At 44.3% G+C, this 25,412-nt stretch overlaps 2 protein-coding genes across 2 annotated transcripts in view; both read left to right on the forward strand.

Moving 5' to 3' along the window:
- The window catches only part of arvcfa (ARVCF delta catenin family member a), a gene marked incomplete at both ends in the record, with an annotated part of 18,394 nt that extends 1,051 nt beyond the window's left edge, over positions 1-17,343 (forward strand). Inside the window, 15 exons of the mRNA XM_080017640.1 lie at positions 2,447-2,623; positions 3,942-4,507; positions 4,876-5,354; positions 5,483-5,666; positions 5,778-5,895; positions 6,394-6,562; positions 7,552-7,569; positions 7,745-7,816; positions 10,950-11,077; positions 13,709-13,859; positions 13,975-14,167; positions 15,281-15,392; positions 15,651-15,738; positions 16,536-16,612; positions 17,251-17,343. Of these exons, the coding sequence (XP_079873766.1) occupies positions 2,447-2,623; positions 3,942-4,507; positions 4,876-5,354; positions 5,483-5,666; positions 5,778-5,895; positions 6,394-6,562; positions 7,552-7,569; positions 7,745-7,816; positions 10,950-11,077; positions 13,709-13,859; positions 13,975-14,167; positions 15,281-15,392; positions 15,651-15,738; positions 16,536-16,612; positions 17,251-17,343 (2,625 nt within the window). The remainder of the gene's footprint in view (positions 1-2,446; positions 2,624-3,941; positions 4,508-4,875; positions 5,355-5,482; positions 5,667-5,777; positions 5,896-6,393; positions 6,563-7,551; positions 7,570-7,744; positions 7,817-10,949; positions 11,078-13,708; positions 13,860-13,974; positions 14,168-15,280; positions 15,393-15,650; positions 15,739-16,535; positions 16,613-17,250) is intronic.
- Positions 17,344-23,743: 6,400 nt separating this feature from the next.
- bmp10l (bone morphogenetic protein 10, like) lies at positions 23,744-25,352 on the forward strand (the record flags this gene model as incomplete). Its single annotated transcript, XM_080017641.1, has 2 exons — positions 23,744-24,050; positions 24,406-25,352. The coding sequence occupies 2 exons, from the start codon at positions 23,744-23,746 to the stop codon at positions 25,350-25,352; spliced, it is 1,254 nt and encodes a 417-aa protein (XP_079873767.1).
- Positions 25,353-25,412: the final 60 nt, after the last annotated feature.

Genomic DNA, 25,412 nt, shown 5'->3' on the forward strand with positions numbered 1-25,412 from the left:
CTCCATTCCTCCAGCCCTCAATACGTCCATTCCTGCATCCCTGGATCCCTGGATCCCTGGATCCCTCCATCCCTGCATCCCTCCAGCCCGCCATCCCTCCATCCCTCCATCCCTCCATCCCTGTATCCCTGTATCCCTGTATCCCTCCACCCCTTCATCCCTGTATCCCCGTATCCCTCCATCCCTCCATCCCTCCATTCCTCCATCCCTCCATCCCTGCATCCCTGTATTCCTCCATCCCTCCATCCCTGCATCCCTGTATCCCTCCATCCCTCCATCCCCTCATCCCTCCATCCCTGTATCCCTCCATCCCCTCTTCCCTCCATCCCCCGATCCAGCTCCCCAGAGAGAGAACAGCGCTTCGGCACTACCTGGGAAAAACATCCCAGTCGCCCTCCACCTTATCCTTTTCAATTCATCATTCTTTACTTGAACATGAACATTTTATCTTCATATTTCTCCCTGGCCCAACTTTTGATTTTGGAGGCCCTGATGTTTTAGGGTTGTCTAAAAAGTTGAAGTTTTAAGTGAATTTCCCCTCTAAGTCCAATAATTGGTCCAATATTTAGTGGGCTAATAAATGCCTCCTCTATGCCTACAGTGGAGATTTCAGCACTTGGTTTTAGTGGTTCCTGGAATAAAATAAAATACTCATAAAAATAAAATAAAATACGATAAAAGAAATACAAGTTATTTGATGGTGATTGTTTCTACCTATTGGTCTTATTATTAGTGGATGAGCCAATTAATGAATAGATAGCTGAAGAAAAGACATGATTCATGACTGCTTGTGGGTTATTTGTGCTTATTGTATTTGCATAAAATAAACTCAAAATCCATCGCACGGTACATAAACCATGCAGAGCTGCCATGACAAAATGATTTCCCCCTTGGAGATAATTATAGATAACAAATTAGATTACATATATCTGCTTATATCTATCTTTCATCTCATGCTGTCTTTATATAATGGACACAGTAGACCAGGACGTAGTCATTGTGTCTTTTAGATAATACCTTTCAATTCTCCTTCTCATTATTTATCCCTCCCTTTCCGCCCCCATCCCCTTCTCTCAGTCACTTCAGCGGTGGCTTGTGTGTTTTTTTACGCAAGGTGATGATTCTCGGCATTCTTAATCTCCAGCGCGGAGACATGAGAAGGAACATTTGACAGTTTCTTACCGGGGGCTTCCCCGCGGTGGAGTTTTACCCCTGATCATGATGGGGCTCTTCTTTTCTTTTTTTTTTTTTTACTAGGGCACCAGAGGCTCGTACTCGGAGAAGATATATATAGAAAAAACAGACTTGTCTATCATTTATTTTCACAGGGGGAACTTGTGATCCACCATCGCCAGAGCACAGCAACTTTGTTATGACTGTGACCGTGAGCAAAAAGATCAAAGAGGGTGCGGTAAATAAATAATTGGGACGATCGCGAAGCTTCGTTGAGCAGCATTTATATCTTTTGCTTCCTCGTGTCCTTTGATATAAAAGTGTTCTTTTTTTTCCCTGCATTTTGCATGTGAGAACGTTCAGAGAATTATTGAAGCACTTCCAATAATTATTGCTCCATCCCTGTGGTACCAGCATAAAAGAGAGTCTTAATAAGTCCAAATTGTAGAAATAATGTTCACTTGGAGTCCGGGATTACGAGACCTCTTTTCTGGTCTTCCCCAAAACACATCTTGGAAACTGCAGACGTTTTTTGATGCTACAGTTTAGATTATAATACATTTTTGCAACAGTTAAGTATCAGAGTTTAATTTGCCAGATATTTAGGTAGAAGATACCTTCTCTGACTACTCATCTGCATTGCATGTTTATCCATGGTTATTTAAAGCCTGAATAACAACAACAACGATAATAATAATAATAATAATAATAATAATAATAATAAGAAGAAGAAGAAGAAGAAGAAGAAGAAGAAGAAGAATGACAATAATAATAATAACCTTTATTTATATAGCACCTTTCATATCCGACATGTAACTCATTTTCACTTTTCGTTTTGAATTACATCAAAAGAAGGCCATCGGAGTGTAACAATGAAAACAAAGCAAACAAGCAAAATGTGGTGACAAAGTAGAACAATTGAAATAATTGAGATAATGAAATAAATTAAAAACAAGGTAAAAATAAGCTAATAAAAGCAGACATACAAAATTGCCTAAGATAAGAAATCAAACAAGAAAAATCCATTTTATAAAGAGGTAAATATTATACAGAGTTTCCGATAGGGAGTCATCGGGAGAATCGTCCCTCAGAGACAAGAATAGCAAAGGAATTAATAAAACTTGGTTTTAAAATAATTTTAGGGGGCCAAATCGAATAGGGGGCCGAAAGGAACGACAGGCCACGTCATTGTCTAGTATCTCTGATTTTCTGTTTTCTGTTTTTATGTGTGTGTGTGCGTGCGTGCGTGTGTGTGTGTGTGCATGCGCTTTAGGAGCAGAATTCAGAGGGTCCCCCACACCTCACCCTGTCCCAGGAGGCTAAGGAGCTGGCTCTGGACAACCCGGCCTCCAACGATGAGCTGGACACACCGACCTCCAACACCTCCATGATGACCGCCACCAACGACAGCTCCATCGAAGCGGACGCGCCGCCGCAGACGGACGCGGAGGTGAATTAGGATTTTTTTTGCTCAGATGTCGGGTGCACGGAAGACTTGGCGCAGTTTGAATCAAAAGATCATACATTCCGGAAGGCCACGTCTTAGTCGATGCCACAGCGAGTAATAGATCTCCTTCAGGCCTTGTTTTGCTTACAATAACACTTTCTGGCGATGTTGGGATGTTCTTGGCACAATTTATACATCATTAATATAGAAATCTATTAAAGGGAAATTGCTCTTCATAGGAAGCTTGGTCCACCAGCCACAGAAATGTATACTCAATTAAAGTGAGTGAATTTAACTGGCACACTCCACTGCAGTTAAGGCACATTGCTGTTTATTATGTGTATGTGTATGTATTAATGCTGGGTTTTATGCAGAGACTAATTGGGTTATGATTCGTAATTTACGCTTCATTTATTGGGGTTGGGAATAATTGAAGTGCTTGCCGAACATTTTTTTATGTTTATCAATTCATTTTCTACTTAAATCGCAATGTTGGCGATCGATAAATGAAATGTTGATGTTAATTCGACCGTCACAGCATATCTATTTATAATGGCGGCGTCAGGATCCGTTCAGCTCCAAAAGCATTGAAACATCAATCAATCTTATCCTCATCCGATCACAGAAAGTCATATTTCATGTACAGTTCATCATATTTTATATAAAGTAGAAATGATCTTGTGAAATAATATACATGCTGTTTTTCGATCAACAGTTTTGAAATAAGCAGACAATAATTATCGCATTGACAAACATTAAAACGTTCGAATATCAACAATTCAGACCATGGCAAACAAGTGTTAAAAATAAAAAATCCATTCAAGCAGACTATTAGATTTCCTGTAAATTGTCTCCTTTACCTTTACCTCTCATCAGTGGCTGTACCTCATTTTGTTCCATCAGAGTGCAAACTAAACTCATTTTCAACTGGAGAAACTCATTATTCATTGGCAAGCGAGAGGAATTCATTATTTATCGGTGGACTACAAAGCCAGGGGGACACTGGGATAGGGATGATGGCTCAGTCCTGGTAGACGTGAGGTCCAACAGGCTTTTCAGTTTAAATGAAAGGTTGAAAACTTAGAAAATAAGGGTTTTGTATTTCTTCTGAGAAAAATTCGACTATGTTTTAAGACCCAGTTCTTCAATAATAATAAAAAAAACAAAAAAACTCAGCCCTTTGGTTTTGTGCAAGATGGAAGAGTCTGTGAAACTGGAGTTTCACTGCCGGAGATGATATTTCTCGAGCGAAAGAAATTGCGATTTGAGTTTCTGTGAAGTCTTTACGGTACAGTAAATAATAATCAATTTCTCTCGCTAGGACTCCAAGGTTGTGGAGCAGGAAGTCGAATCATCCGAAATTCCGGAAATGTCAGTGCCCCGCTTAAACATCGAGGCACCCGAGGTGACCCGGACACTCACTCCGGTGGGTCCCGATGCCCCACCTGAGAATCCCGCTCCCGTGACCAAAACCCCCCAAAACCCCACCAGCATGATCGGCACCACCCTCCCCTGGCCCGGCGAGACCCCGCTGGGGAACATAGAAGGTCAGAGCAGCCTCTTCAACATGCCCGACAGCTTTAAGGGCCTTGGAGGGGACCTGTATGCGGGGTATGGAAGTCTGACTCGAGGCGCCCTCCATGGCTACTGGCCCTCCAGAAGCTTCCCGTCTGGAGCACACTACACTACACTACCTTTCCCCAGGGACAGCTATTGTCCCACAAGCCTGAGCAACCGGCCCGAGGGAGAGGTACTTGGGGACCGAGGGGAAGACGCCAGAGAAATAAAGCTCGACCACCCAACTGTCAGCTACCCAACACTGGGAGGCAACTATCCGTTCAGGCCGATCACCACTATGGAGCTCTTGAGGGAGCCTTCCAGAACCAGGTAAGGGAGCCCAGTCAAGCTGAAAAATCAAACACAGAAGTTAAATGAATATCCCTAATGAAGACAAAACATATGTATATTCAGCATAAGCATTCTGATGCAAGATACTGCTGTATTGAAGAACATAATACGATTGTTAATAGCGAACACAAAAATAATTTTGGTTCCGTTCTTCACGGTAGCATGGCGGGCTCAGTGGTTAGCACTGAGGTCTGTGGTTGAGGCCTTAGAGCAAAATGATTCAGGGTTTGAACCCGACGAGGGGCTTACTGCGTTGAGTTTGAATGTTCTCCCCACGTCCATGTGTGTTTCCTGCAGGTGCTCTTGTTGAGACTCTCTGTTTCTCTCTGCCCTTCCTGTTTCACTAGAGGTGGCTATGAAGATGCCGTCATGCCCCAGGTGGATGGGAACGCAAACCCTTTCTTTCAGGCCATGTCCCGAGCCCAGACTCTGCAGTTCCCTCACAAGCGCAGCAGCATGGTGAGCCTGGACAGCATCCGGAGGGACCCCTGCTGGAGAGACCCCAACCTGCACGAGGTGATCTCAATGCTCAGCCACCCCATGGACCCCGTCAAGTCAAACGCCGCCGCCTACTTGCAGCACCTGTGTTACGAAAATGACCGCATTAAGCAAGAGGTCAGACAGCTGAAGGGGGTGCCCATACTGGTGGAGTTACTGGATCACCCCAAAGCCGAGGTCCACAGGAAAGTCTGCGGGGCCTTGCGCAACATATCCTATGGCCAAGACCACAACAACAAAGTGGCCATCAAGAACTGTGACGGCATTCCGGCCTTAGTCAGACTGCTGAGAAAGTCAAGTAGTATGGAGGTCAGAGAGTTGGTCACAGGTACAGTGATTCACGCCCCGTAGAGTCTGTTGAGCAACACGGCTTTGTACACAACCGATATGGTCATTTCTCGTGGTAAAATGGTAACCCCCCACTTTGATTTTTTTTTGGGGGGATGGGATTTGCAGGGACTTTGTGGAACCTGTCTTCACATGAGCCGCTGAAGATGTCGGTGATCAATCACGGGCTTCAAACGCTCACCGACGAAGTCATCATACCGCACTCGGGCTGGAAGAGGGAACCCCTCGTTCACTCCCGACTCCAGGAGACCGAGTGGACCACTGTGTTTAAGAACACGTCTGGGTGCCTGAGGTACCTTTTGGCTTACCGCGGTTTAACGCCGTGAGGACTGCCGTCGCGAGACCGCCAAGTTCACGGACTGTAACACATGAATAATGCACACTAACAGAGCTGTTTCCACAGGAACGTCAGCTCGGATGGGGCAGAGGCTCGTCAGAGACTGAGAGAGTGCGAGGGGCTCGTGGACGCTCTGCTTCATGCTCTACACTCGGCTATTGTCAACAAGGAAACCGACAATAAGGTCACTACGGTCATAGCATGCTGTTCACCACAATCTTTTCCTTGACTTGGCGTACAAGCTTTGTGCAAGTCTGTATACGGTATATTACCCTTTAACTTGACATTATTGAACTTTAAATAAAATTTAATTTAGCTGTTAATACTGTCTGTTTTAGGAGACCATAGCTCATGCGGTTGGAAGTTCAGAGGTCTGGATTAAGAGACACGTTTGACCATGTTGTTGTAGTTCCTATGTCTTCCTTTAGTGCTCCATTGTTGCATATTGTCCATTCAAGGTATTTCATTGGTTTATTGGTTGTTTGGGTTGGTTCCCTCAGTAAAGTTATCATCAATCCACAGATTTTTTTTTTTTTTTTTTAGACATTCCTATCGTCTACTACAGTATTTTCTCGAAAATAACCCAATAATGGGAAAAATCCCCAAAAAGTCAACCGCAAATGTCCGCGTCTCGCCGGCTCAACAAAATCTCCCGTTTCCCGTCTCTAATCTTCCACTGCAGTCCGTGGAGAACTGCGTTTGCATCCTGCGCAACCTGTCCTACCACGTCCACAAAGAAGTTCCAGGGGCCGAGCGCTTCCAGGAGCCCCACTCCAACCATCTGCCCCGGCCCGGAGGACCACAGAAGAAGAAGCCCGAGGCCGAGTGCTTCGGAGGGAAAAGACCAAAAGGTTGGTGCAGCGCGATGACAGTGTTAATGGCAGAATTATTCTCATTATTTTACTAATACTCTGCGAGGCTGAATATAATAACACTGTTAGCCAAGGCCTTTTAATTATATTCCACAGAGGCAAAGAACAATAATAATAATAATAATAATAATAATAATAATAATAATTGAAAAAGAAATGCCCTTCGGCATCCTAAGACCCAATTTTGGGGCCGCCAAGTCTTTGAAATTATAAATACCCCTAAAATAATTACTGTTTAAAATAAGACATTTTAAGTGCATAAACAGATACATTTCTCTTTTTAATATATTTCGGCCATATGCTTTAAATGGAAATACTCTAAAATCCAAAACAATTAAATAATTGAATTTAATTTGCTGGCAAATACAATATCCTAAAAAAAACAAAAACAATAGTGGCTATATCAGTAGAACATTTGGTTTTCACTTAAACATCCACTTCATTTAACTAAATTATCATTTGTGCAATCAAAATTGCCAAAAAAAGCGATTTATTATATTTTTTATAATTAGAATATAATGTAAATATAATCACTATACCTGTTATCATATCCTAAGGACATGGTAACAGCTAGTCACAGAGCGGTGTCAGATGTTCAAATCAACACTAAAACCTGCACACGTATCACAATGATTTCATCAGAAATTGATAGTGATTGACTGACTTGTTTGACGTACAAAAGTTACACCAACCCCAGGATGTCGCAGATCCTGCTCTAAAATGTACCAAAACAAAGACGTTCCAAAGGAACCGGCGCAGTGGCTGTTCATTGTCATCTGTTTTGTCTGTTCTGTCTATTTCTTTTTATTTTTCATTCCTCTGTCAATCTCTTAGCCGCTGACTGATCAAATGATTTAAAGTGAATTACTCGACCATAAGGAGCTGTGTGTGGTCTGTTGTAGTTTTATACAGTATATAATATATAAATGATTGTCTCTTCTGTTTCCCCTTCCACCGCTACTCATCAGAGGAGTGGTTCAGTCAAGGTCCGTCTACTTACTATACTTACTACTTATTATCTATTGTTGATACATACATTAACTATAAATTATTTAAAAATCATATCAACATATACACTGTAAGGGTATGTGAGTGTGCATGCGTGTGTGTTTGGATGCCTCTTCTCAACATGCCTCTGCTTATGATTTGGATGCACTGCAGGTTGGAAAAACGGATTTATGGACAGGAAATATGGTACATTGGATTTACCAAAATGGGCAGAACTAATGAAAGGTAAAAACAAAAACCTACATCAATTTATTAGTTATGTGCAAATATATCTCAAAACCATCGTCGATCAACCAAGAGGGAACGCATTTCATTGGTAGCAGAAGTGATTAAATACGTTTGCAGAAGTGATTAAATAGTATTGACCGGGTAATTAAGAATTAAATGTGGAATCACTTTGTTTCTTTAAGTAAATACAACGGAACACATAAACGGCTTATAAGTAATGACGCTGTGATAAACCAAACAGTCACCCCCTGAAAATGGTCTCTACGTGTTATACCAAAGAATTGTCGCAAGCCTTTCACTTTACGAAGCTTTACAGGGTTTGATTGACAGTTTCTTTTTTTACCTCAACCCTTTTGGTTACATCCGTGGTAACGTAAGAGACCAGAAACAGGGAGTTGCGCCGCTTCCGGCTGCAGCCACAACATCACGCTCCGGGGCCGAACCGGACTGGACTGCGCCGGTTGCAAAAAGTCATTTGAAACCAAAGGCGCTGTCGCCGTTGATTTTTTTCGAAACGTTCCAAAGACGCCGGGACGGCAGCGAGAGTCATTGCCGTCAGCGTTTACCACCGTTTGTACTGCATCTGAGCTCAGTGATAATCTGATTTTAATAAGGCCTGGAAAAAAAACGAACAAAAAAAGAAAACACCTGGAACCTTATACCTACATATAAAATTCTTACAAAACATCATTAGGGCACAGATTGTTAACCTTGGCGCGACCCCCCAGGTAATTTACCTTTTATTTCATTGAGTACTTGCAGCATGCTTGAACGGCGCACACGTAAGTCTTTCCACGTTTACAGCAGTTTGTTTTTCTCATTGTCCGACGCTGGTAATTAATTTGTTTGTTTTTTTATTAATTCGGTTCCACTTTACAACGTCTGAGAAATACTACGCAATCATGACTATCTAATGCAAGGTCGCCGGACTGAAGGAAGGAAGTTACTGTGGCTCCATATCATCTCCACCGCGCTGGCTTTAATCAAGTGGGGTTTTCTGAGAGGAAGAGACGAGTAAAGACGGCGGAAGCCAGACGAACGGACGACAAGCTAAACTCAGACTCACCTCACGTTTAAAAGCCGCTCGCAACTCGGCTGTTTGTTCGAGGAGGATTCCACCGGGACGCCCCATCGGTTCTTGTCAGCGTTGGATCACAAATTAAGTCGTTTTTGGTTTTTTTTCCTGTTTCCCAGGACTCAATATTGAACAGTTTGTTGGAGCAGCTGGAAACGGCAAAGATTGTCCGAAAGTCTGCGGCCGTCTCGTACTAAAAGACTGACCGCACCGATCCCGGTCCGTCCGCCGTTATTCGGTCCGTTTGGTCTTACGACTGTGATAGGAAAATCCCTTCTTAAGCTGCCCGGCATAAGGCCAGCATCAGGAAACTTACGAAACGTAAGGACTTATATGGGACAGCGGCGCCGAATAAACAAATCGACACGGGTGGAACAGAGAACCGAAGCGAGGGATCAAAAAGGGATGCGATGGGGACACCCGTACAGTGAGAAAAAAGGGAAAGAATGAAGGACGAGACGGGGCCCCGGGGTTAGGAGCAGCAGGAGCAGGAACCATGACGGGATCATGTCAAATCCTTGAATGCGATGATCCGCTGAATATTTTGTAACTATTGATGGACATACTGTACACGGATGCATCGTGCATGGCAGTGAGCATTTTATAACAACACCGAAAAAAGGGAATTCAGCTCAATTATTGAAAAAGGCACAGAATGTACTCATTACGGAAAATGCTTCTCAGGACGAGACGTAAGCGACGCTGTTCAAGATTGCGTCGACCTTAAGGTTTCTGCATCCTACATCGGCAGGCTATGAGAAGAACCCTTGAAAAACGAAATTGCATAACTGCAATAACTTTCCATTACCGAATGGAAATTGTGTAGGAAAGTTCTACCGGTTCTTCCCGTTAAATGTTTTTATTTGAATTGGATTGCAGAACATTTATTGCGTTTTGGAACACTGCCATGCGTCTAAAAGGTGCAAACACTTATAATGAATATTTTGACTAAAGGTCAAAATCCGCACTTTCTCTACCAGGTGATTTTGGCAGGATACGTTTGAAATTCCTTGGCTATTCTTGAATCCATTCAAACTGAAAAAATACATTAGATATGAGGAGTGCGGATTATCCATGCCGAATAGTGGGAAATTGTGATATATGTTTCATATATATTCCATATAGAAATGAAGAATGGATAATTCACATCAAAAAGATATACACATTGCGGCTGGTTCATATTAATATTCTTCACAGTTTCCATCACCTGTCTTGCTGTCAATCGCTGTCTTGCTGCGATAATCCCATAGTGACAGAACAATTCATTATTATTTATTATTATATTGTGAATTGATAATTTCATGAATTATAAAGTGGCATACAGAGACCAATAAGCCTTCATTCTGGACATAGCAGCACGTTACACGAACGTGGCCTGTTTTAACAAAAAGTGTATTTTGTACTATGGACCAGTCTTTACAGACAAGAAAATTATACCTGCATTGGAGTTGTATATGATACCGCTATTTATAGATATATAGATAGATAGATAGATAGATAGATAGATAGATAGATAGATAGATAGATAGATAGATAGATAGATAGATAGATAGATAGATAGATAGATAGATAGATAGGTAGATAGATAGATGGATAGATGGATAGATAGATGGATAGATAGATGGATAGATAGATAGATAGATAGATAGACAGATGGACAGATAGACGGATGGATGGCGAGATGGGTAGATAGACGGATGGATAGACAGATGGACAGATAGACGGATGGATGGAGAGATGGATAGGTAGACGGATGGATAGACAGATGGACAGATAGACTGATGGATGGCGAGATGGGTAGATAGACGGATAGATAGACAGATGGACAGATAGACGGATGGATGGAGAGATGGATAGGTAGACGGATGGATAGACAGATGGACAGATAGACGGATGGATGGAGAGATGGATAGACAGATGGATGGATAGACAGATAGTTGTGTTATGGCGGTATAGACAGACTGATCACACACACACACACGCCCCCGCACACACACACACACACACACGCACGCGCACACACACGCTCTCACATCCTCTTTGACCCCCCCGAAGGCTTGGAGCTGCTGTACCAGCCGGAGGTGGTGCGGCTCTACCTGTCCCTGCTCACCTGCAGCCAAAACCACAACACACTGGAGGCGGCGGCTGGAGCGCTGCAGAACCTCTCCGCAGGACACTGGGCGGTGAGTGGAGCCCGCGGGGATCCGGCACGCCCGGCTGCCTGCTCATGGATGTGTGGGAATATCGATGTTTTTTCAGTGTGTCGGCGCACAGGCCGTCGTTCCGTACGGCGTAGTTAAGCAGCGGCCCGGAGCCTGGTGAGCTGAGGGGGCCCTGGCGGATTTGAGTGGATTGTTTTTCCTTTTTTTCCTTGTAAAGAAACCCTGTTTTCCTTTGTCACCATAAGTTTCCCAATTACTCAAGTAAAAGACAAAAAAAAAACCTCAGAGAACGTAGAGAGCGGACGTGGACGCGGTGGGCGGAGGAGAGGAGACGCACACTCAAAGTATCGGGAGTTAAGCGATGAAAAATCTGGCCTTCACTTTTACGTGAGGGGAATTCTCACAGGCTGCAGGGCTCGCGACTCACAGAGGTTTTATCTTAGCGCCATGCCTAAAACACAACAGACCGAACGTACGTATGCGGTCTGAATTCATTACACAAGATAAATATACCGGGCGAATAAGCAAAAGTCACGGCACTAAAAGGATTATCATCAGTACAAGATAAATAACATTAGTGTACTGTTCAATAAGGGGGACTCTTTTAAAATCAGATATGATGAGATATTGTAATTGATATTGTATAAAATGACCCATAATTGCTGTGATAAAATATATTCCTCCACATCTTGCCCTAAAACAGACACGTTGAACACAATCCTCAAAATGGGTTTTAGACTTTTGTCGACTACAGGATGGAGATCTCTCAGGAGATCTCTCAGCTGGGTCCAGGTGTAGTTGGAGGAGACGGTGAAAAAATTTGAACAGCGATGCAAAATGAAGTTGACAAAGGCACTTTATGATAAGTGAAAGGGACAAAGTGTGATATTTAGCCGCCTCGCCGCGGAATGCAACAACTTTGGCGTCTCCTTTGTGAACGCTTTTCAAGGTCTCTCGCTGCGGCTGCTTTCAGCCGCTCGTCGTGTCGGAGGTTTTTCCGTCTTCAGGCTCCTCTGCAGCAAAGTCAAATGCTGGTCTGGATTTAAATCGGGCGACTGACTCGGCCGCTCCGACGCCTTCCTCATCGACGATGAGGGTTTGGGGGTCGCTGTCCTACCCTGTCTTACCCCGTCTTACCCCGTCTTACCCCGTCTTACCCCGTCTTACCCCGTCCAACCCCGCGTAGACGGGCAGAATGAGACGAGTGAAGCTGCTCCAGAGGCAGCCAAACATGGCCTCATCTATCTATCTATCTATCTATCTATCTATCTATCTATCTATCTATCTATCTATCTATCTATCTATCTATCTGTCTATCTGTCTGTCTGTCTGTCTGTCTATCTATCAATCTATCTAGTATATATTGGCATATAAACAGATATGTTAGTACGTAATATATATACAAACATGCTGTACTTAAATACACACATACAACATACACCCACTGAGAACTTTATTAGGAACACCCGTACACCTACTTATTCATGTGCAATGCATTAAAATATACGGGTCAGCAGCTTCAGTAAATGTTCACATGAAGGATCAGAAAGGGGGAAAAAATGTGATCTCAGTGTTTTCGACCGTGGCAAAGATGGTGCCAGACCAGCTGGTTTGAGTATTTCTGTAACCGCTGATCACCTGCAATTTTTTGCGCAAAAAAACACCTTCTAGAGTTTACTCAGAACAGTGCGAAAAACAAAACACATCCAGTGAGCGGCAGTTCAGCCTTGCCAACATGACCAGACTGGTAGGAGCTGACAGAAAGGCTACGGTCACTCAGATAACCCCTCTGTACAATTGTGGCGAGAAGAAAAACATCTCAGAATGCACAACACGTCGAAACCTCGAGGCGGATGAGCTACAACAGCAGAAGACCACGTCGGGTTCCACTTGTGTCAGACAAGAACAGAAAGCTGAGGCTGCGGTGGGCACAGGCTCACCAAAACTGGACAGTTGAAGACTGGAGAAACGGAGCCCGGTCTGATCAATCTAGATTCCTGCTGAGGCACACAGATGGTAGGGTCAGAATTTGGCTTCAAAAGCATGAATCCATGGACCCAACCTGCCTTGTGTCAACGGTCCAGGCTGGTGGTGGTGGTGTAATGGTTTTGGGAATTTTTTCTTGGCACACTTTGGGCCCGTTAATACCAATCAATCATGGCTTGAATGCCATAGCCTATGTGAGTTTTGTTGCTGACCATGTGCATCCCTTCACGGCCTCAATTTACCATCTTCCAACCGGTTCTTCAAACCGGTTTCATGAACATGACGATGAGTTCAGTGTTCTTCAGTTTCCTTCCCAGTCACCGGGTCTGAATGCAGTAGAACACCTTTTGGGATGTGATAGAACGGGAGATCCGCAGCGTGAATGTGCAGCCGACAAATCCGCAGGAATTGAGTGACGCAATCCTGTCAACATGGAGCGGAATCTCAAAGGAATGTTTCCAACATCTGGTGGAATCCATGCCAAGAAGAAGTGAGGTTGTTTTGAGACCAAAGGGAGGCCGCGCAGTATTAGTATAGTGTCCCTAATTAAATGCTCAGTGAGCGTATATGTATGCATGTACTGTATGTATTTATGTACAGTACGTATTTATATGTTTGTGTGTTTAAGTATGTATATTTGTATGTGTGTGCATGTGGTGTTTCCAGTGGTCCAGCTACATCCGAGCCACCGTCAGGAAGGAGAAGGGGCTTCCGGTCCTGGTCGACCTGCTGCGCTCGGACGCTGACAAAGTGGTGCGAGCGGTGGCCATCGCTCTGCGCAACTTGGCCATAGATCGACGGAACAAAGACCTCATAGGTAAAAGTCGTGTACCGCACACACACACACACACACACACACACAAGCGCGGGCACGCACACACACACACACACACACACACACACACACCCACGCTCCCTCTCTCCCACTCCAGGGAACTACGCAATGAGGGACCTGGTGGGTAATCTGCCGTGTGGTCAGCAGCACCCGGCCAAGAACCTGGAGGGAGACACGGTGGTGTCCATTTTGAACACCATCCATGAGGTCATCACCGATAACCCAGATAACGTCCGAGCACTCATACAGGGGCACGCCGTTCAGAAACTGGTAGCCATCAACAAGGCAAGGTATATTTAAACTTTTAAACTAATACCTGTTTCCCACTGCACTAAAAACTCGGTAACACCCGCAAACATCCGGCATTTGTCACCAGTGGGAAAGGAAAAACGCGGGTTTTAATAGACGCGGGTTTTAATCGGCTCCACCTCAGATCGGCTCTGATGTGACCAGGACACCCGGGTCGACCCGCTAATTTCGGCCCCTTTGCCGACGCGACGCGCCTTGCAGTTCCGTACGTTGGCGCATAAATAGACAGGAATATCCGTGTATCATTCCCTGATTTCCTATCCCGTTTAGAATCCAAAGCCAAAATCAGAAGTTTTGACTTTTTTCCGCACAGGGGACCGTGAAATGTTGTGAGTGTGGAGATCGCACTGTTTGTAGCCGTCGGAGAACCCCCATGCTCCCCGCTGCCGAACAGCAGAAGGTCCAGCGTGGAGTAAAGGGCAGCATGGATACTCCGTGATGCTGGTGCTCCAGGCGGCTTCTACTGTACCGTTGGGTCGTTCGCGAGCGATCCCATTCTTTTGAAAGGCTCAAAATAATACTTTAAAAAATACTTTTCACAGTTTTATGTCGTTGTTTGTTTAAGTCGCTGTCACCTCTACTGTTTTGTTCCCAATCACTCTGGCACCATGACACGCCCCTTTTCCGGCGTGCTCAAGACGTCGAACGTCAGAAAACGCCATTTCTCCCGGCGGCGGGAAAGGTGTCAATCACCTTATTTTAGCGGGTGTGAAAAGTGGGTAATCCCCAAGTCTGTGAAAAGACCAAAGGGGTCTTTCAGAGGAATATGCCTTAAACGCCCAACGCGGTATTGAAACACAGTGCCACTCAGTACATTTAGACCCCCCCCCCCCCCCCCAACACACACACACACACACACACAAACCCTTATTCTTCCCAGCAGACTGGCAGGAAATACACTCAAAGAAAATCTTTTCTCACCCCAGCAACTGAGCAAGGATAAATATCCTGACAGGCAGCCAGAAGTGTTTTCCGGAGAAGTCTGGGGCAAATATAACATAAAAGTACCTCTAACTGGCTGCGGGACCTCGGGGTGGCGGGGGACCGCCGGAGCTTTGGGTACATTTAACCGTGATTCCTGATATATTCGGCAGCCAATCTGCCCGTGAGACGAAGGCCGCGTCCCACGTGCTGCAGACGATTTGGGCCTACAAGGACCTGAGGAACAGCCTCTACAAAGCAGGCTGGAACAAGAGCCACTTTAAGGTATTTTCACAACGTGTCCCCCCCCCGAAAAAGCATGAACGTGTCATGAAATAAAAATCTAGACCTTGAATTCTGCAAATTGCCAAAACCATTTCAAGAGGTTGGCAACTAAACATTACAGGTGTTCCTAGTGTTGAGTTAAGCTAACTTAATATGCATGATTGGAATGATGCTATTAGGTTTTAACAGTATTATAATCACAATAGAATATAATATTCCAGATTCAATGACTGAATCCCTTCCTTGCGTGTTTCAAAGTCAACAGCAACAGGAGTAACCAAAAAATCCAAGAATGGAAAGCAAGGCAACGATGACATCACGTTGCCTCTCATGGAGAAAAACCAAGGTAAGAAAACTGGATGTGTTCTCTGTTCTGTTGGTGTATTTTGTTTTGTTTTTTTTAGCCCGCCCCTTGGTTTTTTCGGCAGAGGCAGCATTTTGCACACTGCCTCTGTAAGTTCAGTCGGGGCCAAGATGACTCACCTGTCCTCAAATTCAGCTTGAACATCATTCTGACATGGACCTCAACATTATTCTATTCCATCTCTACGGGAGCTGAAACAAGTCATTAGGACATTCCGCATTTTAGGAAAGCCTAATTTATCCTGACCTACCTGCGAATTTTGGGGGCACAGATTCTCATAATCAGAGTATCATGACTGATAATAGCTGATCGCTCGTCCTGGACTTTACTTTCAATTAAATACGGGTCAGAAGTCAGAAAAGGTCAGAAAATCCTTGAATGGGTCAGAAGATTATTTTAAGATTTTTATTGAATTTGTTTTTACTGAAAGTGATACTTAATATTTGGAAAAAAAACCCAACATGCATCCCATCATTCTTGGATGTTATAAAACTATAACATCCAAGGATATATACATACACGAAAGAATACAAGTTTTGCTGTCGGACAAAGTTTCCATGCTCTGCCTCTTTGCTAGTATTATAACCTGAGATGATTATTTATTCTGGGATTTTAGGAACTGAAGTCTCCAACAAAAAACATGGAATAGGTCCCAATGTGGGGATTATCTTCTTTGGTTTCACTTTGGTTTTACTTTTTACTGGCCATTAAGATTTACTCTCTGCTAAATCTCTGCTACATCCAGGACTTATTGCTCCTGTGATTCTCTTTTCTCTCAGATAGCTACGCCACCTTGGAACAGAGCGATAGAACAGCAGACGGCAAAGGAGCCACGATGGAGAGAGAGCCTATACAGGTAATCTCCAAATATACACTCTAAAGCAGCGGAAACCAGCCTGCGGCCCATAATAATAATAATAATAATAATAATAATAATAATAATAATAATTATTATTATTATTATTATTATTATTATTATTATTATTGTTATCCTTATCATTATTATTATTATTATTATTATTATTATATTTTATTATTTATTTTGTAATAATAAAAACATATAAATATTATATTACATTTTATATTTTAATATTATTTAAAAAACCATATTCAGTATACATGTATATTAGTTATTTTTTAATCTGTCTTATAATTAGCAACACTCTTTTTTTATTATTCTTAATTATTTTTTATCTTTTAATAGGCTCATCAAATATTAAGCTTTTGTACCATTATGGGATGCTTACTTACCATGCCACAGCTCTAAAGTCCATTTTTAATGAGTTCAGTCATGGTTTGCCCATGTACTGTATGTAAAGCAAATGTCATGCTTTTTTCATTTCTTTCAGATGCTGCATGTGTATTTAAAAAAACGTTTTGTATGTTTTTAGTGGATACGGGTATTAACGTTAGTTGTTTATTCAAGTGTTTTTATGAAACGTCTAATACCAGATTCATTCTTTAATTCTCTTTTTTCTTTCTTTTTTTATTCAGGCCGTTGCTGAGAGGAAACACTTCATCCGAGCAGGCAGGCCGGCGGTCGGCCTGGTGGACAGCAAGCCTCCACCGCTGGACTCCTGGGTCTGAGGATCCACTTTTGTTACTGTACAATACGGATGGATGTGTGTGCCATTTTTATTCGACAACAGACTCGGTATCTCAAATTAGAATATTTGGATTGCAGGGAATATCGATTCAAACATTGTTGTCGAGGGGGCAGGGAGCAAACATGGTAAGAATATTGAGCTGAGATCCAGAAACACCTCCGGACTAAAAGCCTGTTCTTTGTGCGTTTTACTATTACAAGAGGATGTTTTAAGGATTTCTTGATGTGCTACCAAGTTTGTCAAATATTGTAGTTGTAAGATTCCGGAAACCCGTGTCCTGGGCAGAAATATTACAATAAGATAAAAAAAAAAACTAAAAAAAAAACTGAAATAATGAAATTCATAATTTCAAACAGAGATAAATAGCTTGAAGGATACAGTGGGTGTATGTGCCCTCCGACTATTTAAATTGAACTAATTTTTCTGCACCGACTCAGTTTAGACTGCTGTTTTACCAAAATGGATCAGCAAACTGTGCTTATTCCTCTTGTTTAACGACACAAAAAACGGAATTGTACATGTGTAATAAAAGATTGTTAATATTCCAAAGGAAGGTATTTATATTGTAATATTTATTGTACTACTAGTATTATTTATTAACAGTCGTGGATGTTACAGTTGTCTGTAAAACGATAAAGCTGTGTATTAGCTGACACCAATAGCTGATTCTACGTGCATCGTACCAGAGCTACCTTTGCTTTGCAGTCGTCTGTTTAGCGATGCCATGTGGAACGGGAAATGGAAATGAAGTCCATGTTTTAGCATTTTCTATCCCCCCCCCCCCCCCCCACCCCGCTGACAAAATCTAGTTTCCGCCCTCTTCAGTTTCGGCGTCCGCCCGATGTGAAGGACTGTCCGGATGAGCCCGCCCTGGCGCAACATTTAACCAACCATTTTGTAGTGTACTTAAAAAAGAGATTTTATATTAAAATTCATATTTAGAGGTGCCCTGAGTGGCCCTCGCAGGCTCTCACGTGCGCGCTCCGACGACTCCATTCGCAATTTGTAACTCGTGCATGCCATGACGACAGTTTATCTGCTATGCAATTTGGTTGCTGCTCACTGTTACAAAAAGTTAAATAAATTCTATTAATTAAATGACACGTGTTGTTTGATTATGATCCCACTATTTATACATATCTTAACTCCAACTTTCACCCATTAAGTGGTTTTTCCCATAAACACGTCACACGGTGGACTCCGAGTGCGAAAATTAAGATCAGATTAAATAAGACAAGATAAAACCGTTCATTAAAGGGGGCCTATTATGCCTCTTTTCAACAAATTAATACTGGTCTCTGAGGTCCCTAAAACATGTTGTTTAAGTTTTTTGCTAAATAATACCACTCACACCTGTCTTGTGTCCAGTTAATTGAGCCGGGGATCCCCTTATTACCCATTGATAAGCACAGGTTAGATCACCCATCCAGATTATGCATTCTAGCCATTCTAACATGCCTAAAACCCTGTTGTTCTCGACGGGCTGTTTCGGTGAGGGCCTCTTTAATTGTGAATGAGCTGCCTGGCCCCTAGTTCTGTGAGCCAATGGGGGTTTGCGCAGGAGTAATAGGGTTCCGTTGTATTTTACTTAAGCTTTATTTAGACTGGTAATCTCACTGAGACTTACTGTCTCATTCTCAAGAGAATACCTGTCTACCCTGTCTATGAAGTACTGAGTGATTTCACCTTATCAGTCCTCCAAAATCGGTTTCTGAACCAATTTGAGGAAATAAGAAATCGAGTCGCTGAACCTTCACTCATATGAGATCTACAAGGCCTCATTCAAAAGTCAGACTTTCGTAAGGCAAGGGCACTGCTGCACTGCCGGTTGCACCGCACCGGGCTATTTTTATTTCATTCAGTGAGGAAACATCGTAAAATAAAATAAAATGAATACATCTACAATAAAAAAAACACTGTTTTTATTGTTTTTGTTTCGAAAAACGCACAGCCGATTGTGCGCCGCAGCCTACATCCTACCGGACCTTTTTTTTCTTATTTGGAAAGAAATACAGAGCAGAGTTATTTCTAAAATACTTACATTTCCCTCATCTGCAGTCGGTATTGTAATGGACTGTTGGTATGAATTAACCTTTCTATTCAAAGATTTGTGCTGGTCTGTGCAGCCAACAGAGCAGTTCCAGGGCTTAGGGGGGTCCGGTGGCGCTTGGAATCTGGGTGGAGGTCACTCCGACGGGGGTCAGTTTAAATTTCCATTGAGACGTAGGACTGAGACAACATAACACATGTGTTCTGATAAAGGCTGCTCACAAAAAGTCTATTTCACAGTTTGTGTGTTGGTAGGCCCTTCAGGGACCCAAACGTATGTGCACGAGCACCGCAGAAGCCAGTTTTTCATGAAAGGTCCCATTTAAGAGCCAGGGGGAAATTGAGGCGTCACAGCAGAAGTTGACAGAAGAGTCAACAAAAGAGATAAAACAAATAAAACGAACGTTTTCAGTTTTTCCACTTAATGGGATGTCGTTGTTTTGTGGTTGTCATTTTAAAATGTTTTCAAGGAGAGGTTTGATAACCTCCACCGGATCGCTGGATCGCAAATAATTTAGCAGAAGCAGAGACCACGGTTTATGATTTTCATCCGAGGGAGGATTGCCGCTGCGGGGGAATTACACAAGTCTGCATCACTTTTTAAGGAGAGCGCTCGGTGGTCCGGTGTTGCCAGGCAACCGCAGATGCCGCTCCTCGCAAGATCCAGGTAAATGTGCAACCACCTGGCAGCGCCGCCTCACATTCACATCCGACGGAACATTCCTTTTTAGTCTGAACCAATTTGAGGAGGCGTGTGAAGCCACAGCACGGCGCCGGGGGACCCGCTCCCGATCTTGGAGCCGACTGCCTGGCGGCGCGAGCGTGAGCCCGACGTGCGCTTCTTTCAGGACGCCTCGGAAACGTTTACGGCGAACGATTTTAACGGTTCATTTTGGCGGGAAATGAGGGGAAAAAAAAACAAAAAAACCCCAAAACGCCGAAACGCCAGGCCGGTGAGGTGGAAGTGAACCCGGCTTCACACAACGTCACATTCGCAGGAGACAAGACGACGGCGCGGCTTGCCCTAAATCTTTCTTTCATGCCTGTAGCGCGATGCCCTTGGTGGAAACATGCTTTGTTCCTTCAAGTTGGGCACATGGCTCGTAACTAAAAATATGATATAAATTACACGGCGGAGCCATTTTGACACTTCAACACCACCTAAATTAGGGCCGGGGATTTCGGTGATCAAAGAACTTCAAATCTTGGGAGACGCTCCATCGCAACATCTTTGTTCTTGACACAAGTTGGACGCGGCCTCATGGAGTGCGTTGCCGCAAGAATAAAACTTAGTTTATTAGTTCGTTGTGAAGTAAATTCCAACTTGTAATAAATATATTTAGCATGAATCGTATTTCTTTTACTACCCAGAATTCCTCCTGGGTGTAGAACAAAGTCACAGGCGGTTCGCAGAGATTTTAAAAGAAATGCATCAGTCCTTGGTGAGGCAAAAAGACTAATAAATAAAAGCCATGTTTTATATTTTGTTTATTTTACTCCAGTCAGTTGTGACTTTCACTAAAAAACAAAACAACACAACAGCACCCTTTCAAGATGAGATGAATAGAAGACTTTAACGAGTTCCAAACCACATATTGCAATAATGAAACTCTGAAACATCCATTTTGAAGCTTTTATCTCTGCACAGATATATCCACAATGAAATATGCAATCTTTATTTGTTGGTTTATATCAGGGTATTGTGTGTTTCGCAAGCGTTAAAGCTCTTTTGCAGGAGTCATTCTTCTATGTGAAGGACTCTTGGTCTTACTGTCCTTTATAATATTTGAAGTAAATAATTGTTATCACTCGTTCAAAGTAATACAACAAGTTACCGGAGACGGAATTGAGACTGCACAGCAGAATATCAAGGGTATGAATCGCTGAGATATTTGGTCTTTTAGAAACAAATTGGCAAAATATTTCACCGTTAACTTGGCTTTCATAATAATATCACCTGTATATAATATTATAAGTTGAAATTCTCATCGGTCGGTTTCATATCTTGTTGCTGTATGAATTGATATAGCAAATAAATAAAGAAATACATTCAGCGAAACATTAACTTTCACTCCTTTGTGCAGACACTCCAAGTTAATCTGGTAAATTGATCATTCATTCATTCATTCATTATTTATTTATTTATGAATACATTTGGGGGTTTTTTAATTCAGTGGTTAATTGATTCATTGATTCATTTATTAATTCATTTTAATTCTCTATCTTATTTAGTACCTCCTCGACATACCCACCCATTTATTCATTCATTCATTCATTCATTCATTCATTCATTCAGCTGGAAAGACCCTCAGTTCATCACTTTAATAGATCATGATACACTTATTAAATGGATATATTATGGAATAATATCTTGTTTTATCAGTAATATGCACATGTATTCCGGTGTGTTACCAACTTTTAACAGTCATCTAAGACGAGATAAAGGTTTTTGATTACACATGTAGAATAGAAAATCAGATCAAATACTGTATATTAGCTCTTTTTTTGCACGTTGTGATGGAGCACTTAGCCAGGTTTATAACCACAACTTCATTTACAATTACTACACATCCACAATAAATGCCCTCTTATCGTATTTTATGAGTGGTCATTTCACTTTCAATTCACTTCCATTTTTTCAATTTTTAACTTTTTTTTTTTTTTTTTTTTAATAAAGCAATGGCTGATCCGGTCTAATTTTATTCCGTTCTGATTTGCATGCGTAACACCCATGGGATGGATGGGACTCCATTAGCTCGGACTTAACAGCGACTAATGCTGATGATTTGACACTTTCCGGGGCCTCTAGAGAAGTTAGAGCTTTTTGGCTGAAGAGTGCATTTGAAAAAGCAGCTTTACAGTGCGTGCTCCGCCCACATGACCGGATACGAACTGCATCAGCCAAGAGCTTTAATTTGCTCAGGTTGCTCAAGGGGTCGTGTCTTCCCAAACCTGAGCCCACCTGCCCCCCTGTTCTGCCTAAATGAGACGTAGTGTAAATTGACCTGTGGGAAGCTGTTGGGTGAAAGGTCATTAAGCAACACCAGCGTCCAACGATGGCTCACTGTGTCTACTGAGCACGGCTCCCCGGGGGGCCCTTGTGAGGCCCCCGAGGGACCAGGGGCTCCGGTCCGGTGGGAAACGCTCGTCAGCATAAGAGACGGTTGTTAGAGGAAGCGCTGAACCCGAAACCGAGGCCCCTCTTTTTTTTTTTCTCCCCACGACCCCGCTCTGTTTCCGGCTCAAATCTCGTGCTTTACCGCTTGGATAAAGGACATGGGACCAGGATGGACGGAGGAGTGGATGCCGTAAATAACACGACGCCAGGTCAATTTCAATGTCGGATAATGACACACCTTGATATACTGTAGTATTATTGTAGTTATATTGGCTCTTTGTAAGATAATGATGCAAGAAAAGACTTAGTTAATAAAAGGGAGGACATTCATAGACCGATGTGTGTGTGTGTGTGTGTGTGTGTGTGTGTGTGTGTGTGTGTGTGTGCGTGCGTGCGTGCGTGTGTGTGCGTGCATGCGTGTGTGTGTGTGTGTGCGTGCATGCGTGTGTGTGCGGTTGAGCAGTACCTGAAAGCAGATTGGCTAAATCTGAAGCTACTCTGCCCTCTAGCGGTGATTTGACTGCATGAGCGGAAACAACGTTAAAAAAAAAACAAAAAACAGAAATAAGAACATTTGAACAACAGCTCCATTTATTGCTAGCAGTCAATTCATTCATTCATTTATCTACCTGGGCAACCGCACACCCATCCATCCATCTGTTCATCCATCCAACAATCTATCCATTCCATGTGTTAATTGTTATTCCTTTAAGATAAGACTTTAAGATATTTAATATATCAGCATTGTAGTTAAATAGGGAATATGAAATTGTGAAATGCAATTTTCTTCCTGGATAATAAGTGTTTACACGGTTGATTAAGACGAAAGATGACTTCGAGCGGAGTTGACATGTCGAAAAAGGTGATAAAAAAAAGAAGATAGAGGATCATTTGGCATTGGTGGCCGGTCATGAGTCCCTGGTAGAGAGAGAGAGAGAGAGAGAGAGAGAGAGAGAGAGAGAGAGAGAGGAGGGCCTGTCGGGGCCTTTGTGACTTCTCCAAACATCTCCAACACGTTGGACACCGCAGCCCTGCCCTCTGCACCCGATCACAAGATCAACAAGGACGACGCTGCTTCCTCTTTAGACCCCACGCCTCCCCGAACACCAACCTGTTGTCTCTTAAGGGGAGAATATACGGCGGGAATATAACCCGACCGTGCACTCTGCGTTTCCCTGCCTTCTCCTCCGCCTCCCTACGACGGCCCCGGACCATGAGGCTCTCCGCCCTCTCCGGCCTCGGCTTTATCTGCAACCTGTGTTTTCTCCGGACGGCGTCCGGCCCGGTCACCGCCGGCCCCGCCACGCCTCCCGACAAGCCTCGCGGGCTTGACTCGGATTCCCGGGACCTCCTGAGCCAGCTCCTGTCCACGCTCAACCTGACGGAGCGGGGGCCCCGGCCGAGGCCCCGCGGCGCCGGCGAGGAGCCCCCGCAGTACATGCTGGAGCTGTACGAGCGCTTCGCCCGCGACGGGGCCGCCGCGCCCTCGGCCAGCGTCGTGCGGGGCTTCAAGAACGAAGGTACGCAGAGTGTTTTTTTTTTTTAAGATAATGATAATGATAATGATAATGATAATGTCGCGTTCCGAAATAAACCAAGCAAACGAGAATCGTCTAGACGTCGCACGGCGTTCTCGGGATGACGTCATTTCGTTTGGTTAGGACTTGCCGTGTGTTTGCAAAGACGGGGCTCAATTCTTATGATCAAAATTGAAAATGCCGTATATTCAACATCGGTCGAATCGATCTGACACCATCAATGTAGCATCGAAAAACGAAATCGTCCGAGAGACGCGCGCCGGCAGCTTTTTCTTTTTGTCTCAAAGAGATCGTGCACAACCCAACTGAGACGTCTTTATCCATATTTTAATTTCAGATTCCTCCCCATACAGTTCGGCGGCGGGGGGCGTGAGGATACACCCGCTACTGTTCAACGTCTTCATCCCGCAGCGCGAGCGCGTCACGCTCGCCGAGCTCCGCCTCTACACGACCGTCCAGGGCGCCGGAGGGCCCGACCCCGGCGCCGACAGCAAGGTGACGATCTACAGGATCCACGAAGGTGTTCTCTGGACAGAGGAGGTGGGGACGGAGGGGAGAGGGAGGGATCGGGAGGAGGTGGCGGAGACGGAGAGGGGTCTGGAGGAAGTGGTGACAAAGCGCGTCCGGGCCACGGATAACAGCTGGACGTCATTCGACCTGACCCACGCCCTCAGAACTTGGCGGGCGTCGGGGCGCGCCGCGCACCGGCTGGAAGTCCACGTCAAGAGCCGCCGGCCCGATGGGCGGGGGGCGAGGCCAGAGGTCGCGGGGAGGGCGGACGTCGACATTGACATTGACCGGAGCTTGGAGGGAAAGCACAACGCGGTGATGGTGGTCTTCTCCGACGACCAGAGCGGGGACGGCCGGCGGGAGGGGCGGGAGCTCGGCCAGACGGTCGGACGCGCCGGGCGAACGGAGCCCGGCCCCCTTGGCGACGCGCCGGCCCGAGCCCGCCGCGGCGCCAAGGGCGAGCCCTGCAAGAGGTCGCCGCTGTTTGTGGAGTTTAAGGACATCGGCTGGGACCAGTGGGTCATCCAGCCGCTGGGCTACGACGCCTACGAGTGCCAGGGCGTGTGCAACCCGCCCATGACCTCCGAGGTGTCGCCCACCAAACACGCCATCGTTCAGACGCTGCTGAGTCTGAAGCGCCCACAGAGAACCTCGCGCGCTTGCTGCGTCCCCACCCGGCTGGAGCCCATCCCGCTGCTCTACTTCGACGACGGGGTGGTCACTCTGAATCACAAGTACGAGGGGATGGTGGTGGCCGAGTGCGGGTGCAGATAGTTCCGAGACTGAAAATACACAGAACCAACTCCGATAGTGCTCGTTGGATAATTAACCATC

This window comes from Zeus faber (genome assembly GCF_960531495.2).
Source record: "Zeus faber genome assembly, chromosome: 17".
In the NCBI taxonomy this organism is placed as follows: domain Eukaryota; kingdom Metazoa; phylum Chordata; class Actinopteri; order Zeiformes; family Zeidae; genus Zeus; species Zeus faber.